The sequence below is a fragment of the Pygocentrus nattereri genome, chromosome 18 (genome assembly GCF_015220715.1).
Source record: "Pygocentrus nattereri isolate fPygNat1 chromosome 18, fPygNat1.pri, whole genome shotgun sequence".
In the NCBI taxonomy this organism is placed as follows: Eukaryota; Metazoa; Chordata; class Actinopteri; order Characiformes; family Serrasalmidae; genus Pygocentrus; species Pygocentrus nattereri.
The window spans coordinates 32,371,743-32,389,757 of NC_051228.1; the positions used below are offsets into that span (position 1 = coordinate 32,371,743).

At 41.3% G+C, this 18,015-nt stretch overlaps 3 protein-coding genes and 5 non-coding genes across 9 annotated transcripts in view; all 8 read left to right on the top strand.

Annotated features, from left to right (window-relative positions):
- The first annotated feature begins 616 nt into the window (after positions 1-616).
- On the top strand, positions 617-4,988 carry LOC108423782 (heat shock cognate 71 kDa protein). Its single transcript, XM_017691325.2, has 9 exons — positions 617-751; positions 1,477-1,686; positions 1,960-2,165; positions 2,284-2,436; positions 2,687-3,242; positions 3,452-3,654; positions 3,850-4,048; positions 4,150-4,382; positions 4,491-4,988. Exons 2-9 carry the CDS (start codon positions 1,482-1,484, stop codon positions 4,683-4,685), a joined length of 1,950 nt encoding a protein of 649 aa, XP_017546814.2. The 5' UTR covers positions 617-751; positions 1,477-1,481; the 3' UTR covers positions 4,686-4,988.
- Positions 1,794-1,888, top strand: LOC119266063. Its single transcript, XR_005131839.1, has one exon. It is a non-coding gene; the product is annotated as a small nucleolar RNA SNORD14 (small nucleolar RNA).
- Positions 3,282-3,376, top strand: LOC119266065. The gene has a single exon (XR_005131841.1). It is a non-coding gene; the product is annotated as a small nucleolar RNA SNORD14 (small nucleolar RNA).
- Positions 4,989-9,393: 4,405 nt separating the features above from the next.
- LOC108423781 (heat shock cognate 71 kDa protein) lies at positions 9,394-13,793 on the top strand. Its single transcript, XM_017691324.2, has 9 exons — positions 9,394-9,510; positions 10,284-10,493; positions 10,768-10,973; positions 11,088-11,240; positions 11,491-12,046; positions 12,256-12,458; positions 12,654-12,852; positions 12,954-13,186; positions 13,295-13,793. Exons 2-9 carry the CDS (start codon positions 10,289-10,291, stop codon positions 13,487-13,489), a joined length of 1,950 nt encoding a protein of 649 aa, XP_017546813.1. The 5' UTR covers positions 9,394-9,510; positions 10,284-10,288; the 3' UTR covers positions 13,490-13,793.
- Positions 10,601-10,695, top strand: LOC119266064. The gene has a single exon (XR_005131840.1). It is a non-coding gene; the product is annotated as a small nucleolar RNA SNORD14 (small nucleolar RNA).
- On the top strand, positions 11,327-11,421 carry LOC119266067. The gene has a single exon (XR_005131843.1). It is a non-coding gene; the product is annotated as a small nucleolar RNA SNORD14 (small nucleolar RNA).
- On the top strand, positions 12,086-12,180 carry LOC119266066. The gene has a single exon (XR_005131842.1). It is a non-coding gene; the product is annotated as a small nucleolar RNA SNORD14 (small nucleolar RNA).
- Positions 13,794-14,534: 741 nt separating the features above from the next.
- The window catches only part of jhy (junctional cadherin complex regulator), a 36,007-nt gene continuing 32,526 nt past the window's right edge, over positions 14,535-18,015 (top strand). For both annotated transcript variants that reach the window (XM_017691323.2, XM_017691322.2), the window contains exon 1: positions 14,535-15,268. In XM_017691323.2, the coding sequence (XP_017546812.1) occupies positions 14,889-15,268 (380 nt within the window). In that variant the 5' untranslated portion in view covers positions 14,535-14,888. The remainder of the gene's footprint in view (positions 15,269-18,015) is intronic.

The following is an 18,015-nucleotide window of genomic DNA, read 5'->3' on the forward strand; positions in this document are numbered from 1 at the left end:
GAGTTGATTTGATGAGAAATGGTTCATTTTATAGAAACATACAGACTCTTTGCAGTGCTGGTGATAGGAACCCGGGGTTGTGATGTCTACAGGTCAAATGTAGACATTTTACTTTACTTTACTCCCCAAAGAACCTACCTGCCTGTGACTTTTTATGTGTAACGCTAATAGTAGTAATTTTTTGCTACTTTGCTGCTTTTTCATGCTTTGGGTATTATTTTGCCTTACAATATTCTTTTCTGCCAATAATAGATGTTAAAACTCATATTTTAGGCCAAAACCTTCTCGAAAACTATCATAAAACGATATCTCAGGCATCACCACATGAAATGGTTAATTATAGCCATTTCATGCAATAACTTTCAGTGAGTTCTAGACGTTTCTTTCTCGCCGCTTTTCTGCTGATCTGAGACCGGTTTCGTTTTTCCTTTACTGTGCATTTTTGAAAATGCGTGGTCGGAGAAGCTGATGCAGGATCAGCCGTTTCAGAGCGCTGTGGGGCGCCGTCTACATTTGTGAACCAATCAGCTCTTTGCTTCTTCCTTCAGAGGGCGGAGATTAAAGACGTCTAGGAAATCGTATTGGTGCTGACGGCGTGAAGGTGAGTGTTCTCAAATGTGATTGGCTGGTTTACCGGCAATATATATACATGTTCTAGAACATTCGGCCGCTCTCACTGCAGTAACGAGGTAAGGCAGGCACCGCCTCAGGACAGTTCCAGCTTTCATCGGCCTCTGGTAAAGTAAACTTGGTGAGTATTGTGCAAAGAAAGCTATGCAGTTGCCTTGTCATAAATCTATATAAAGCTAGGTTTACTTGTAGGTGTTTTATATTAGCAAACATGATGTAGCAAAACTCTAGTTTGAACGATGATGGTCGTTGTTTCGGCTGAGAGAAGTTGGGGGGTTGTTTCTAGTTAAGTAGTATCCTAGTTAGCTAGTTACATTAGCGGAGTTAGCTTTGATTGTGCCTTAAATGGCTTTTGTTTCGATGGTGAACAATAAAGGTGGAGACGGGCGGGTAACGTTAGCATCCTATTAGCCAAGGCCACTAGGTTACCTCGGTTAACTAGCAAATGAGAACGTTAGCTTGGCTTGTAAACGTTCAAGATGTTGGATTGTAATTTCTGCGAGTACCTGGCCTCCTAGTTACGTGCTTGTATTATTTACATAGTAATCCTAAATATGGCCGTATTGTAGAGTAGCGGTGATGCTATGTACAGTATTACAAGCCAGTGTGCTCGTTAGCCAACATGGTGGCTAGCTCTGTAGCAACTGCTTCGGAATCTTCTAGAATCCCTGACCACGTGGTCGTAGCTCACTTCCGTTAACTTACATTTTGGTTGGGCCCTAAGGATGGTAGCAGGGTTCATAGAATTAGACAGTTATAAACATTTAGGAAGGCAGCATCTAGTTATGCTGCTTATATAAATACAGTAACATAGTTTTCAGAATTATCTTGCTTTTTCTACTACAGGCACAATGTCTAAAGGACCAGCTGTTGGCATTGATCTGGGGACCACCTATTCCTGTGTTGGAGTCTTCCAGCATGGCAAAGTTGAAATTATTGCCAATGACCAAGGAAACAGGACCACGCCAAGCTATGTGGCTTTCACAGACTCCGAAAGGCTGATCGGTGATGCAGCCAAAAACCAGGTTGCCATGAACCCCACCAACACCATCTTTGGTAAGTGTTCATTACCGTTTTGTGTAGTTGTAAATCTGCATTGATTACTGTGATTTGATTCCAGTAATAAATGAAGTGAAGTGAATTATTCAGTTTGAGTGACACTTTCGCTGTGATGAAGTTGATTCCTGCCATTCGTAGTTTCCACCAGAGGTCGAAAGACCAGAGACGGCGCAAGTTCCTTCCTTGGATGTCTGAGCGAACAAAGAACAAAAAACTAGGTGTGAGGCATGTAAATCTTTGTGCTCTAAATATATTTTGTTCCTTTGACAGATGCCAAAAGGTTGATTGGCCGGAGGTTTGATGATACAATTGTGCAGTCCGACATGAAGCACTGGCCTTTTACGGTGACTAACGACAACACCCGTCCCAAGGTTCAGGTTGAATACAAAGGAGAGACAAAGACGTTCTACCCTGAAGAAATTTCATCCATGGTGCTCACCAAAATGAAGGAGATTGCTGAGGCCTATCTTGGAAAGGTAGCACCAGCCTTAAGTGTGTAACCATAAGGGGGCTACAGCTTGCTGAGTGAATGAATTTCCTGTTTGCACTTTTGCAATTTTTAGTATTGACTGGCCACAATTATTTGTCTTACAGATTGTCACAAATGCTGTGATCACAGTGCCTGCCTACTTCAATGACTCTCAGCGTCAGGCCACTAAGGATGCAGGGACCATCTCTGGCCTGAATGTTCTGCGCATCATCAATGAGCCAACTGCAGCTGCCATCGCCTATGGTCTAGACAAAAAGGTTGGTTAGGGTTTATGCATAAAAGGCTTTGACAAACTACTGTGTCAGTTTGCATTTTCCTCATTACGAGCAACTGTTTAAACTCTTCGCTATGATGAAGTTGATTCCTGCCATTCGTAGTTTCCACCAGAGGTTGAAAAACCAAAGACGGCCCAAGTTCCTTCCCTGGATGTCTGAGCGAAATGGCTAATTTTTAATACGGTCTCTTTTTAGTTTACCTGGTTTTTGATGAGTGTGTTTCTTGATTTAGGTTGGTGCTGAGAGGAATGTCCTCATCTTTGATCTTGGTGGTGGCACCTTCGATGTATCCATCCTGACCATTGAAGATGGTATTTTTGAAGTCAAATCCACTGCTGGCGACACTCACTTGGGTGGAGAAGACTTCGACAACCGTATGGTGAACCACTTCATTACAGAATTCAAGCGCAAGCACAAGAAGGACATCAGCGACAACAAGAGAGCCGTTCGCCGTCTGCGCACTGCCTGCGAGCGGGCCAAGCGTACCCTGTCCTCCAGCACTCAGGCCAGCATTGAGATCGACTCCCTTTATGAGGGAATTGATTTCTATACCTCAATCACCAGGGCTCGCTTTGAGGAGCTCAATGCTGATCTGTTCCGTGGCACTTTGGACCCAGTGGAGAAGTCACTTCGTGATGCTAAAATGGACAAGGCTCAGATCCATGACATTGTCCTCGTTGGTGGTTCTACTCGTATCCCCAAGATCCAGAAGCTCCTCCAAGATTTCTTCAATGGCAAAGAACTAAACAAGAGCATCAACCCAGATGAGGCTGTGGCTTACGGAGCAGGTATGTTATGGTCTACATATTCATCTCTCAAAATCAAGTTCGCTATGATGAAGTTGATTCCTGCCATTCGTAGTTTCCACCAGAGGTCAAACGACCAGAGATGGCCCAAGTACCTTCCTTGGATGTCTGAGCGACAGTCGTCGTAATTATATTTTTGTTTGGTCTACATTGGGATGCTATAATAAATTGCATGTCTCTTTGTATTTCAGCTGTCCAGGCTGCCATCCTGTCTGGTGACAAGTCTGAAAATGTTCAGGACCTGCTGTTGCTGGATGTCACTCCTCTGTCTCTTGGAATCGAGACAGCTGGTGGAGTTATGACTGCTTTGATCAAGCGTAACACCACCATTCCAACCAAGCAGACCCAGACGTTCACCACCTACTCGGACAACCAGCCTGGTGTGCTGATTCAGGTGAAGACGTAGTCTTTGTGGTAGATGTTCTGGCTTCCGCTATGATGAAGTTGATTCCTGCCATTCGTAGTTTCCACCAGAGGTTGAAAAACCAAAGATGGCCCAAGTACCTTCCTTGGATGTCTGAGCGACGTGAGCTTGAATAAATTGAAATTGTCCTACATACAGGTTTGTAATCAAAGGTGATCTTTTCAGGTGTACGAGGGTGAGCGTGCCATGACCAAAGATAACAACCTGCTGGGCAAGTTTGAGCTGACTGGAATTCCCCCTGCTCCCCGTGGTGTTCCCCAGATTGAGGTGACCTTTGACATCGATGCTAACGGCATCATGAACGTCTCTGCTGCTGACAAGAGCACCGGCAAGGAAAACAAGATCACCATCACCAATGACAAAGGTAAGTTCAGAATGTCTTGGTCCTATTTGAAGCTTAATTGTTGGATTGCTATGTGTCTCGGGTTTTGGGTACCGTTGTCAGGAGCTTTTTCTTCTCCACAGGTCGCCTCAGCAAGGAGGATATTGAGCGCATGGTGCAGGAGGCTGAGAAGTACAAAGCAGAGGATGATGTTCAGCGCGACAAGGTGTCTTCTAAGAACGGCCTGGAGTCCTATGCCTTCAACATGAAGTCCACCGTCGAGGATGAGAAGCTGAAGGGAAAGATCAGTGATGAAGACAAGCAGAAGATTCTGGACAAATGCAATGAAGTTATCAGCTGGCTTGACAAGAATCAGGTACTGTTTTTAGAGCTTGGTTTTACTTACACAGGTCTGGGTCTGATTTCTTTTTCCCAGTTCATTTAATGACCAATAAATGTTTAACGTGCTGTTTTGTGCCCCCAGACTGCTGAAAGAGATGAGTTTGAGCACCAGCAAAAGGAGCTGGAGAAGGTGTGCAACCCAATCATCACCAAACTGTATCAGAGTGCCGGAGGCATGCCAGGTGGAATGCCTGAAGGAATGCCTGGTGGCTTCCCGGGAGCCGGAGCTGCGCCAGGTGGTGGATCTTCTGGACCAACCATCGAGGAGGTTGATTAAGCCTGTCCAAACCAGTCTACCTCCACAGCGGTGTTTACTGTTCTTACCCTCTGTAACAAGATTCTCCTAAAACTTATGGTTACGGTGTTTGGGGGTGGTTTTAGCTGAGATTCTGCTACAGGGTGCCTGCAGAAAAAAGGGGATTAAGGGATCACTTCCACACCAGGGAACAGGTTTTTCTACTTAAATGTTGCATAGTTTTATTTATCAACTGCTAGGGAACAAGTTTCATAAGCATTTTGCAACTGCCTTGTTTTCTGCCTTGAACTAAAACCTGAATAAAGTGGTAACTTCTTCCCATCATTTGTCTCAGTGTCTACATTTAACAAGCTCTTCAGGTACAGTGTCCTTTACGAAGTAAACTGAACAAATGTCTTTGTAGTGGTAGACCTCGCAACTTTTAAAATACTTGGTTGAGAGCAGGTTGTCTAAAGATGGCAAGGTCCTTGGTTGCAAGTACTTTTTTCTGTACTAAGCTGAATTTAAAATGTACCTGTTATGTTTTAGGGTTTTATAACCTTTGATTTTTAACCGGAGACCCTTATTAGTGTGAATAAAAGCATTAAAAATTCTAGATGGTCAATTACTGAAGTGTAATATACCAACTCTTAATCTCTGTAGACCACTCAAAAGACCTGGTCTTGACCCCATTATTCTTCCAATAGATTTCTCACCAATAAACTTGAACTCGTGTAATCTCAAATTAGATCCAGTGTCAGTTAATACATTTTAACAGAACACGAGCATTTGAGTTGAGTCCCTCCTATTTGAAGTTATTCCAGCCTGAAATGCATGGTGTTTAGTTATTTGTTCACGAAACCTTTGTGAACTATGGTGTTTTACTGCCATCTGCTGGTGTGGTCTTGTCCAAACAGACCAAAAGAAAAATGACAAATGTATATACATATTCTGAGCAATGTCTTTGAGACATTAAGTATAAATACATCGAACTGTTGAACAGAACAGTTAGAACATACAGCAATTACTTATGAATTAAACAGACATTTGCATTGCAGATGGTGAATGTTTTTATACTGTGCCGCAAAGTATTAACAAAAATGTTTGAAGTACATTGAAAAAAACATTTTGAATTTTTTTTTCCTCTCAAAACTCTGCAACAGTTATTGGCACCGCTTCATTTAACACTTTGTTTAGCCTCTCTTTGCAAAGATAACAACTCAGTCTTCTATAATGCTTAATGACCCTGGACTACACAGGCAAAGGATCTGAGACTTCCTTCATACAGAATCTCTCCAGACCCTTCAGTCCACACTGTGGACTCTCCTATTCAGCATTTCCCACAGGTTCTCTATTGGGTTTGGATCAGGGGACTCGGGTGGCCATGGCAAAATCTTAATTCTGTGATCAGTGAATCTTTTGTTTTTATTTTGAGGCATGCTTTGGATCATTGTCATGCTGGGAGATCCAAGCTATGGCCTGGTTTAGGCTTCCTGGCTGAGGCAGTAAGGCTTTGATTTTATTTCTGCTGCCCCTTTCACCATGATCTTTAATGGTCAGAAACCAAACAAGCCCACCACAGAGCACTTATTATTTAGGTGGTGGTGTGTGTTGTGCTGGTTCGAGTGGATCAGAAACAGCAGCACTACTGGAGTTTTTAAACACTGTATCCACTCACTGTCCACTCTATTAGACACACCTACCCTGTTGATCCAAATTCTCAGTGCAGGAGTGACACTGAGGTGTTTAACAACTCCAGCTGCACTACTGTGTGCTGGTCCCAATGGGAATGATCTTAAAGTCACCACATTCACAGTGAAATATGAAGGTGGGAGCATCATGATGCAGTGCTGCTTCACTGCAAACAGTACTGAGACATTATACAACATCAAAGGACACAGACATAGAGCAACGTACCATTACAGGGGATTCTAATCTTATCAGCCCAGAAACTGAATAATCTGAGGAGATGGAAATTTCAATGAGACAACAACCCCAAAAATACAGCCAGAATAACTCAAGACTGATTTGTAAAAGAATGTTAGGGTTCTTCCATGGCCTAGCAAACTCCTGACCATTAAAAATTTGTGGAGTATTTTGAAATTGTGAGGACCTTTATAACCTTGGAGAATTGAAAATTATTTCCTTTAAAGAAGGGGTCAAAACTGAACCACAAAGCTTCGAAAATATACATGCTTCTGACTGTGTACTTCTCAATGCTGTTATTGCAAGCAATGACAAAGTTGCAACAAAGGAATAATGTTTTGAAGTTGTGGTGTATGAAACCTATGGTTTAAGTTACTTCTTCTCCTCACTGTGTGATAACTAACATCCTCAGTTACTTATCATGGAATATTAGTTTCACATTTTTTTTATTTTTAAAGCTTATCCCCTGCTCCATATATTGAAATTGCTCTGAATAAATGGCCCATTTTGAGTTTATTGTGTATTGTGATGTTGATGCAAACCAACAATTTACATATTTCTACCTATTCTCTGTTCTATTTATTATTCATTTGTTCTCGAGAGTACAATCTATAATCTGTATTCTTTCTGTGCAATAATTCTTAGATGTGCAATATTATGTAACGCTATAAGCTGTCCAAGGAATGTGCAACTACAACTGCTACCTCACTTGTCTATTGACTGTTTTAGAATATAAAACTATATTATATATATATAATATAATATAATGTAATATAAATAATATAAAATATAGTTTTATAGACTTTTTTCTTTATATTTAAGATTTTGATACTTTTTTCCCTTAAATCTGCACTTTATATATTTTAGCCATGTTTAAATTGTTTTGCATGTAGGAAGTGCCGTTGGATTGCTGCTCAATTTCGTTGCACACTGTGCAATGACAATAAACGCATCTTATCTTATCTTATCTTATCTTATCTTATCTTATCTTATCTTATCTTATCTTATCTTATCTCTATTCAGCCTGCAGCATTTTTGCTCACTCTTTCGTGCTGTAATTGTAAGGAGTCTTTTAGCTGGAACTGCTTTTTGAGTTAGGAACCAATTATAACCAGACTCGTTTACATATATCAATCTAAAAGATATGATAACAAAACCAGCCTTTTTAATTCTATGGAATGAAGAGAGGTTTGAAAAGGATAATGTAAAAAGAAGTATGACTGTTTTAGTAAACAGACCCACCTAAAACTGGAGCTTGGAGAAAAAAAATAAAATGAAAGAAAATGTAGGATATGCTCTCATTAAGCTAAATTTAACATTAGGTTATTATAAAGACATTTCTCTGAAATCCTAAACCCCTCAGTGTTATTTATTTATATATCACTTGATTGCTGATTTTGTTTTACATTACACCGAGAAAAACATAACAGGAGTTAGGGGCAATAAAGGAGAGCCTAAACCCTAAATATTCATGTCATTACCTGAGATCGTCTTGAATGCCCTATTGAGGGTAATACAGTATATTGTGCCATCAGTAATGGACGTGAGTAATTAGGCTCTCTGAAACAGACCCAGTAAACAATGGCAATACCTGACATAGAATAGATCACTCCCAACATGATAAGACCTTTTTATTGTAGAGCAGCCCAGGAAACATAATTGAAATGATTAACAGCTTGTATTCGCTCGCCTAATAGATAATGGCAGTCTTTGAAAATGATGTTAGAGTACGTGCATTTTAATTTAGTTGAAAGACCTCTAATTTTGGCACTTTCCATATAACTACCCTCATTTAAAGGAAATTAGATTTTTATTCTGCAGGAGGTTATCACAATAAGGGCTCTTTCTGAAGCCTATTTAAAAAGCTGAAGCTTTGTTGTGCTTTAAATAGGAGGCCATTCTGCAGTGTGAAAACACAGATGCTGGAATCGGAAGTGTCCATCGCAGCATCTATGTAGACTCATCCACCTTCACCCCAGCCTGTATCCCCAAGTTGCGGTGGAGACTACCTCCACCCCAACTGTGTGACCCCACTTGTTTTCTCCCGTCAGTAGATTGTGTGTGTGTGTGTGTGTGTGTGTGTGTGTGTGTGTGTGTGTGTGTGTGTGTGTGTGTGTTTTGTTCACGTGGGTCTGGGAAGAGTCACTAAACACCACATAGATTAAATTTAAAGGGCCCATATACTCCTACCCCCAGCCCTTTGCTCTCCCTGTACTATGTTCACGTATAATGTTTACGTGATTTTCTAAACCTTTTTAGTTTGGCCTTTAAACCTCGATTACTTCATTAATGGCAAAAATAATCAGTAGATTACTCAGTTACTAACACAACAGATAGTGACAGCCCTAAGAATAATGTGATTGTTAGAAAGGAATTAAGAGAGGCATACATAAATTACAGAGCAGATAGTTACATATAATAACTGGAAAAATAAATAAAACGAATAAAATAAAATAATTATATTTTTATTTAAACTATAATCTTAAAGCACCACCTTGCTCCACTCCTTTTACCCTATTCAGATCAACGGCCTCATGTTTAACCTAAAATTTTTGGACGTTTCTTTCTCGCCGCTTTTCATCGCTCCTTCTGCTGATCTGAGATCGCTTTCGTTTTTCCTTTACTGTGCATTTTGGAAAATGCGTGGTCAGAGAAGCTGATGTGGGATCAGCCGTTTCAGAGCGCTGTGGGGCGCCGTCTACATTTATGAACCAATCAGCTCTTTGCTTCTTCCTTCAGAGGGCGGAGATTAAAGACATCTTCGAATCGTATTGGTGCTGACGGCGTGAAGGTGAGTTTTCTCAAATGTGATTGGCTGGTTTACCGGCAATATATATACATGTTTTAGCCCGTTCGTCCGCTCTCACTGCAGTAACGAGGTAAGGCAGGCACCGCCTCAGGACAGTTCCAGCTTTCATCGGCCTCTGGTAAAGTAAACTTGGTGAGTATTAAGCAATAAAAGCTATGCAGTTGCTATATATATAGCTTAGGTTACTTATAGGTGATTTAACGAACCTGATTAAGCCCAACTCTCGTTTGTTCGACATATAATGTTAGCTAGCTCATGGTTATTGTTTCGGCTAAGGAGCGTTAGGGTGGACGGTTTCATTGAGAAACGGTTACTAGCAAAAATTGTAAGCTAGATACATTAGCTTGTAAAGCTGGCTTTAATAGTACCGTTATTTTTTTCCCCGAAATGGTCCCTACATAGCTTTGTTTCAGTGTGTCGATGTGTAATAAAGGTGGAGGCGGGCGGTTCGCTATCTTGCTAGTTAGCTAAGGCCACTACTCTAAATGAGGAAGTATGGTAAGGTACAATAGCATTGCTATTACGTAACATTACCATATAATTTTAATAAGCAACCCTAACACTGTACATCTTATCTGCCAAGCTATTTAACTTGCCCACATACCGCTATAAAATCAAGTTCTGACTTAATTTGGGCGACCCGTCAAGTATTTGCTATCTAACAATGTGCTTGTTAGCCAACATGGTGGCTAGCTCTGTAGCAACTGCTTCGGAATCTTCTAGAAGCCCTGACCACGTGGTCGTAGCTCACTTCCGTTAGCTTACATTTTGGTTGGGCCCTAAGGATAGTAGCAGGGTTCATAGAATTGGACAGTTATAAACATTTAGGAAGGCAGCATCTAGTTATGCTGCTTATATAAATACAGTAACATAGTTTCAGACTTATCTTGCTTTTTCTACTACAGGCACAATGTCTAAAGGACCAGCTGTTGGCATTGATCTGGGGACCACCTACTCCTGTGTTGGAGTCTTCCAGCATGGCAAAGTTGAAATTATTGCCAATGACCAAGGAAACAGGACCACGCCAAGCTATGTGGCTTTCACAGACTCCGAAAGGCTGATCGGTGATGCAGCCAAAAACCAGGTTGCCATGAACCCCACCAACACCATCTTTGGTAAGTGTTCATTACCGTTTTGTGTAGTTGTAAATCTGCATTTATTACTGTGATTTGATTCCAGTAATAAATGAAGTGAAGTGAATTATTCAGTTTGAGTGACACTTTCGCTGTGATGAAGTTGATTCCTGCCATTCGTAGTTTCCACCAGAGGTCGAAAGACCAGAGACGGCACAAGTTCCTTCCTTGGATGTCTGAGCGAACAAAGAACAAAAAACTAGGATGTGAGGCATGTAAATCTTTGTGCTCTAAATATATTTTGTTCCTTTGACAGATGCCAAAAGGTTGATTGGCCGGAGGTTTGATGATACAATTGTGCAGTCCGACATGAAGCACTGGCCTTTTACGGTGACTAATGACAACACCCGTCCCAAGGTTCAGGTTGAATACAAAGGAGAGACAAAGACGTTCTACCCTGAAGAAATTTCATCCATGGTGCTCACCAAAATGAAGGAGATTGCTGAGGCCTATCTTGGAAAGGTAGCACCAGCCTTAAGTGTGTAACCATAAGGGGGCTACAGCTTGCTGAGTGAATGAATTTCCTGTTTGCACTTGATTTTTAGTATTGACTGGTCACAATTATTTGTCTTGCAGATTGTCACAAATGCTGTGGTCACAGTGCCTGCCTACTTCAATGACTCTCAGCGTCAGGCCACTAAGGATGCAGGGACCATCTCTGGCCTGAATGTTCTGCGCATCATCAATGAGCCAACTGCAGCTGCCATCGCCTATGGTCTAGACAAAAAGGTTGGTTAGGGTTTATGCATAAAAGGCTTTGACAAACTACTGTGTCAGTTTGCATTTTCCTCATTACGAGCAACTGTTTAAACTCTTCGCTATGATGAAGTTGATTCCTGCCATTCGTAGTTTCCACCAGAGGTTGAAAAACCAAAGACGGCCCAAGTTCCTTCCTTGGATGTCTGAGCGAAATGGCTAATTTTTAATACGGTCTCTTTTTAGTTTACCTGGTTTTTGATGAGTGTGTTTCTTGATTTAGGTTGGTGCTGAGAGGAATGTCCTCATCTTTGATCTTGGTGGTGGCACCTTCGATGTATCCATCCTGACCATTGAAGATGGTATTTTTGAAGTCAAATCCACTGCTGGCGACACTCACTTGGGTGGAGAAGACTTCGACAACCGTATGGTGAACCACTTCATTACAGAATTCAAGCGCAAGCACAAGAAGGACATCAGCGACAACAAGAGAGCCGTTCGCCGTCTGCGCACTGCCTGCGAGCGGGCCAAGCGTACCCTGTCCTCCAGCACTCAGGCCAGCATTGAGATCGACTCCCTTTATGAGGGAATTGATTTCTATACCTCAATCACCAGGGCTCGCTTTGAGGAGCTCAATGCTGATCTGTTCCGTGGCACTTTGGACCCAGTGGAGAAGTCACTTCGTGATGCTAAAATGGACAAGGCTCAGATCCATGACATTGTCCTCGTTGGTGGTTCTACTCGTATCCCCAAGATCCAGAAGCTCCTCCAAGATTTCTTCAATGGCAAAGAACTAAACAAGAGCATCAACCCAGATGAGGCTGTGGCTTACGGAGCAGGTATGTTATGGTCTACATATTCATCTCTCAAAATCAAGTTCGCTATGATGAAGTTGATTCCTGCCATTCGTAGTTTCCACCAGAGGTCAAACGACCAGAGATGGCCCAAGTACCTTCCTTGGATGTCTGAGCGACAGTCGTCGTAATTATATTTTTGTTTGGTCTACATTGGGATGCTATAATAAATTGCATGTCTCTTTGTATTTCAGCTGTCCAGGCTGCCATCCTGTCTGGTGACAAGTCTGAAAATGTTCAGGACCTGCTGTTGCTGGATGTCACTCCTCTGTCTCTTGGAATCGAGACAGCTGGTGGAGTTATGACCGCTTTGATCAAGCGTAACACCACCATTCCAACCAAGCAGACCCAGACGTTCACCACCTACTCGGACAACCAGCCTGGTGTGCTGATTCAGGTGAAGACGTAGTCTTTGTGGTAGATGTTCTGGCTTCCGCTATGATGAAGTTGATTCCTGCCATTCGTAGTTTCCACCAGAGGTTGAAAAACCAAAGATGGCCCAAGTACCTTCCTTGGATGTCTGAGCGACGTGAGCTTGAATAAATTGAAATTGTCCTACATACAGGTTTGTAATCAAAGGTGATCTTTTCAGGTGTACGAGGGTGAGCGTGCCATGACCAAAGATAACAACCTGCTGGGCAAGTTTGAGCTGACTGGAATTCCCCCTGCTCCCCGTGGTGTTCCCCAGATTGAGGTGACCTTTGACATCGATGCTAACGGCATCATGAACGTCTCTGCTGCTGACAAGAGCACCGGCAAGGAAAACAAGATCACCATCACCAATGACAAAGGTAAGTTCAGAATGTCTTGGTCCTATTTGAAGCTTAATTGTTGGATTGCTATGTGTCTCGGGTTTTGGGTACCGTTGTCAGGAGCTTTTTCTTCTCCACAGGTCGCCTCAGCAAGGAGGATATTGAGCGCATGGTGCAGGAGGCTGAGAAGTACAAAGCAGAGGATGATGTTCAGCGCGACAAGGTGTCTTCTAAGAACGGCCTGGAGTCCTATGCCTTCAACATGAAGTCCACCGTCGAGGATGAGAAGCTGAAGGGAAAGATCAGTGATGAAGACAAGCAGAAGATTCTGGACAAATGCAATGAAGTTATCAGCTGGCTTGACAAGAATCAGGTACTGTTTTTAGAGCTTGGTTTTACTTACACAGGTCTGGGTCTGATTTCTTTTTCCCAGTTCATTTAATGACCAATAAATGTTTAACGTGCTGTTTTGTGCCCCCAGACTGCTGAAAGAGATGAGTTTGAGCACCAGCAAAAGGAGCTGGAGAAGGTGTGCAACCCAATCATCACCAAACTGTATCAGAGTGCCGGAGGCATGCCAGGTGGAATGCCTGAAGGAATGCCTGGTGGCTTCCCGGGAGCCGGAGCTGCGCCAGGTGGTGGATCTTCTGGACCAACCATCGAGGAGGTTGATTAAGCCTGTCCAAACCAGTCTACCTCCACAGCGGTGTTTACTGTTCTTACCCTCTGTAACAAGATTCTCCTAAAACTTATGGTTACGGTGTTTGGGGGTGGTTTTAGCTGAGATTCTGCTACAGGGTGCCTGCAGAAAAAAGGGGATTAAGGGATCACTTCCACACCAGGGAACAGGTTTTTCTACTTAAATGTTGCATAGTTTTATTTATCAACTGCTAGGGAACAAGTTTCATAAGCATTTTGCAACCGCCTTGTTTTCTGCCTTTGAACTAAAACATGAATAAAGTGGTAACTTCTTCCCATCATTTCTTGTCTGTGTCTACATGCTGTTGACATTTAACACAAGCTCATTCGGTGCAGTGCCAGGTACCAAGCAGATTGAACAGTTCACAAATGTCCATGCTAGAAGACCTCATGGCTTGGTCAAAACTATCAGTAAGAGTTCTGTTGGCAGCAGGTTCTTTAAACTAGCTCGGTCATTGCTTGCAAGCACTCTTGCCAAGCTAATGTCTATTTTGCCTCTGAGAATGAACAAATACCTCAGTAAAGTATGTGTATACTTGTAAACCTGCTCATAATGTACATGTGCAGCTGTGCTTATGAAGGTCTGGAGATTGTTTTCCCTCCTTGCTCACACCTTTAGCCAGTCAGCAAGTAGCAAAGCACATCCTTGGATAAAGTAGGTTGTTTTGTTGTTTTTTTTTTAAATCCTAAGATAAGTCAGTAGACCACGATTTTCATTACAGTAAACAATTTATTCGTTGGACATGGAGTCGACACATTTCTCATAGGACTTGCGGGGATTTGCTTTCAAGATTTCAATTCGCAAACTAGAGAATGTTGGATGTGCCATACCAAACATGCGAATATAGTTTCACTGAGATTTTTCAGGATTTAATGGCTTTAAAGCCTGCGTTTCACGCCCTTCACAGTTGCACATTAATCGCCTCCACTTACTGCGCATGTGTGAACACTAAACACCACACCGTCGCGTCCGTGTTTCCATGGCAACGTTTAAGCGAGCTGCAGCCACTCCAACGGCTAAAGTGGGTGAGAGGTCTTTTGCGTTCGGCTTCATTAACAAACATTTAGTTGTAAATCTTGACGTGTTTAGGCGAGATATGTATTTAAATCAATATCGAAATGATCATTCGTGTCATTTTTCGTGAATATGACCTAGTTCAACATGAACTACGCTTCAGTCAAAATTGAAGCTAAGCGACCCAGCTAGTTAGCTGCTTAGCTAAATTAGCTAATGTTGGTGGGGGTTAACTTAGTAAGTTAAAATAGAGGTCGCTTATAAAGCGCCGCTTTCTCGCTTATAAACTTTCTCATGTAATGTCAGAAGTTAGAAGATGTACGTTAATGTCAGGAAACACGGATTCATCTAACTTAACGCAATGGACAGCATCGCTAAACGGCGAGAGGATAATAATACTGACGGCGCGGATGAGAGTGAAAGGAAACGAATGACATTTGACATGAACAGTGGTGTTAGTCGAAGGGGTGAAAACGTGTCTCCTAACTCCTGGGACTCCTTAGAGTCGGATACGGAAAGTTTAGTTCAGGAAAGAGCTTACCAGCGGGAGCTTCAGAGGCGCATTTTGGGTGAAGACGGTGACAAAAGTCATTATGCTGCGAACAAATATTGTGTGAATGTGGACGAGGAGAGGTCAGAGTATGAAGACAGCATCCAGGAATCGGAACAGACGCTTCCAGAAGCACAACCGACTGGCACCAGCAAACATGGACTTCCTGGCAAAAGCGCAGAATTACCAAGGTAGTCTAACCGCTTCCATTCATGGTAATGAAATATGTGTATTGTATGTAATTGTTGTTTATTCCTGGCATGAAGTACTGGGACGGGAAGCAAACATTCAAACATTTGTTTTTTTCACTTTGTGCTGAATAAAAATCATTTATTAGCAGAAGCAAAAACTATACTGACAGGGAAAAAGTATTCAGACACTGATCAGCCATAATATCAAAACTTGTATCTATAGTCATTGTCCATTTGATGACCTCCCTTACCATATAGGTGCATTTTGAACTTCTACAATTACAGACTGTAGTCCATCTATTTCTCTATACTTTTTGTTTTTAAACTTCCCTTTCGCCTTGTTCTTCAATGCTCAGAACTCTCAATAATACCCAGAGCAGGCATTATTTGGGTGGTGGATCATTCTCATCACTGCAGTGACATCTGTTGCTGCACAGTTTGTGTTAATCATTATGTAGTCCTTCATTAGTGATCACAGGATTCTGTTATCTGGATTCTTTTGGTTGGTGGACAATTCTCAGTCCAGCAGTGACTCTAGGGTGTTTAAAACCCCCAGCCGCACTGCTATGTGCTGATCCCAAAGGTATGATCCTAATGTCACCACACCCACAGTGAAATATGATGTTGGGAGCATCATGATGCTGCTTTAATGCAAACAGTACTGGGACATTATACCTCATCAAAGGACACAGAGAGACATACCAAGACAATCTAATCTTATCAGCCAAGAAACTGAATCTGAGGAAATGGACGTTTCAACAAGACAACAACCCCAAATATACAGTCAAAATAACTTAAGAATGGTTTCTAAAAAAGATAGTTAAGGTGCTTACATGGCCTAGCAAACTCCTGACCATTAAAAATTGTGGAGTATTTTGAAATTGCGAGGACCTTTATGACTTTGGAGAATTGAAGATGATTTGCTTAGAAGAAAGGAGTAAAACTGAACCACAAAGCTGAAAAAATGTAAATACTTTTTTCTGTAGACTTCTCAAAGCTGTATTTGCAAACAATGGATTTGCAACAAAGAAATAGTATTATTAAGTTTTGGTATCAGAAAACTATCTTTGTTACTTAAGTTACTTGTACCATCCTCAGTTCCTTATCTTGGAATACTAGTTTCACATCTTAATAAAAGAGCTGGATGTTGTACATAAACATTGATTTATTCCCTGCTTCATATATTTAAATTAATCTGAAAAAACAGCCAGTTTGAGTTTTTTTGTTGTTTTTTTGTGATATAATGCAAAGCAGCACTTTTTAACATTTCAGCTTATTCAGCCTGCAGTATTTTCACCCACTCATTCATGTTGTAATTATGAGGTGTTTTTTTTTGGACAACAGACAGACAGTACATAAGACAAACAAATAAAGTGAAAAGCAAGACAAGCCAGATATAAAAATAGCAAATACAGTAAAAAAAAGTATACACTTATACACATATAGACACACAAATACACTCACAGATTCAGCATCTTTGTACCAAAATTCTGATAGTCTACTGTAGTAATCTGTGTCAATAATTACTAGGTAATATTGCTTTGTTGTACAGAAGAAATGGAGAGCCAGGGTGCAAGGTGGTGCTCAGAGGAAAAAAAAAAAAAAGTAGTTTATGCTCTCATTAAGCTACATTTAACATTAGGTTATTATAAATACGTTTCTCTGAAATCCTAAACACCTCAGGACATTTACCCTCAGTGTTATTTATTTATATATCACTTGATTGTTGATTTTGTTTTACATTACACCGAGAAAAACATAACAGGAGTTAGGGGCAATAAAGGAGAGCCTAAACCCTAAATATTCATGTCATTACCTGAGATCGTCTTGAATGCCCTATTGAGGGTAATACAGTATATTGTGCCATCAGTAATGGACGTGAGTAATTAGGCTCTCTGAAACAGACCCAGTAAACAATGGCAATACCTGACATAGAATAGATCACTCCCAACATGATAAGACCTTTTTATTGTAGAGCAGCCCAGGAAACATAATTGAAATGATTAACAGCTTGTATTCGCTCGCCTAATAGATAATGGCAGTCTTTGAAAATGATGTTAGAGTACGTGCATTTTAATTTAGTTGAAAGACCTCTAATTTTGGCACTTTCCATATAACTACCCTCATTTAAAGGAAATTAGATTTTTATTCTGCAGGAGGTTATCACAATAAGGGCTCTTTCTGAAGCCTATTTAAAAAGCTGAAGCTTTGTTGTGCTTTAAATAGGAGGCCATTCTGCAGTGTGAAAACACAGATGCTGGAATCTGAAGTGTCCATCGCAGCATCTATGTAGACTCATCCACCTTCACCCCAGCCTCTATCCCCAAGCAGGATGGCTGCAGTTGAGACTACCTCCACCCCAACTGTGTGACCCCACTTGTTTTCTCCCCTCGATTGACTGACGCAGGCATTTGTATGTGTTTTTGTTCACACTGGTGTGGAAAGAGCCACTAAACAACACATAGTTTAAATAAAATATTCACCCCCACCCCAACACTCTGCTCACCCTGAACTAGGTTCATTATAATCATTATGCAATTTTATATATGACATTTTTTCAAATCTGTCTTTATCCAGAAATGAAAAGTACATAATGCATTAAACTTTTATTTAAAAACAGGAAAAAATTCCATTATATTATAGTTTTCTATTGAGCTCTTTTATGGCCTTGTTATGTCTTAAGATGTTCTCTGAGTTCATTATCAATGTGGGTGTAATGTGTAGGTGTTCCAGTACTTTTGTCCATA

What these genes read in the sequence shown, in the direction of transcription:
- LOC108423781 (XM_017691324.2), top strand. Translation starts at nt 10,289, where the DNA reads ATGTCTAAAGGACCAGCTGTTGGCATTGATCTGGGGACCACCTACTCC. An exon ending in AGCCTGGTGTGCTGATTCAG is followed by an intron (nt 12,459 to 12,653) that starts GTGAAGACGTAG and finishes TGATCTTTTCAG; the next exon opens with GTGTACGAGGGTGAGCGTGC. An exon ending in CACCATCACCAATGACAAAG is followed by an intron (nt 12,853 to 12,953) that starts GTAAGTTCAGAA and finishes TCTTCTCCACAG; the next exon opens with GTCGCCTCAGCAAGGAGGAT.
- LOC108423782 (XM_017691325.2), top strand. Translation starts at nt 1,482, where the DNA reads ATGTCTAAAGGACCAGCTGTTGGCATTGATCTGGGGACCACCTATTCC. An exon ending in CCCCACCAACACCATCTTTG is followed by an intron (nt 1,687 to 1,959) that starts GTAAGTGTTCAT and finishes TTCCTTTGACAG; the next exon opens with ATGCCAAAAGGTTGATTGGC. An exon ending in CACCATCACCAATGACAAAG is followed by an intron (nt 4,049 to 4,149) that starts GTAAGTTCAGAA and finishes TCTTCTCCACAG; the next exon opens with GTCGCCTCAGCAAGGAGGAT.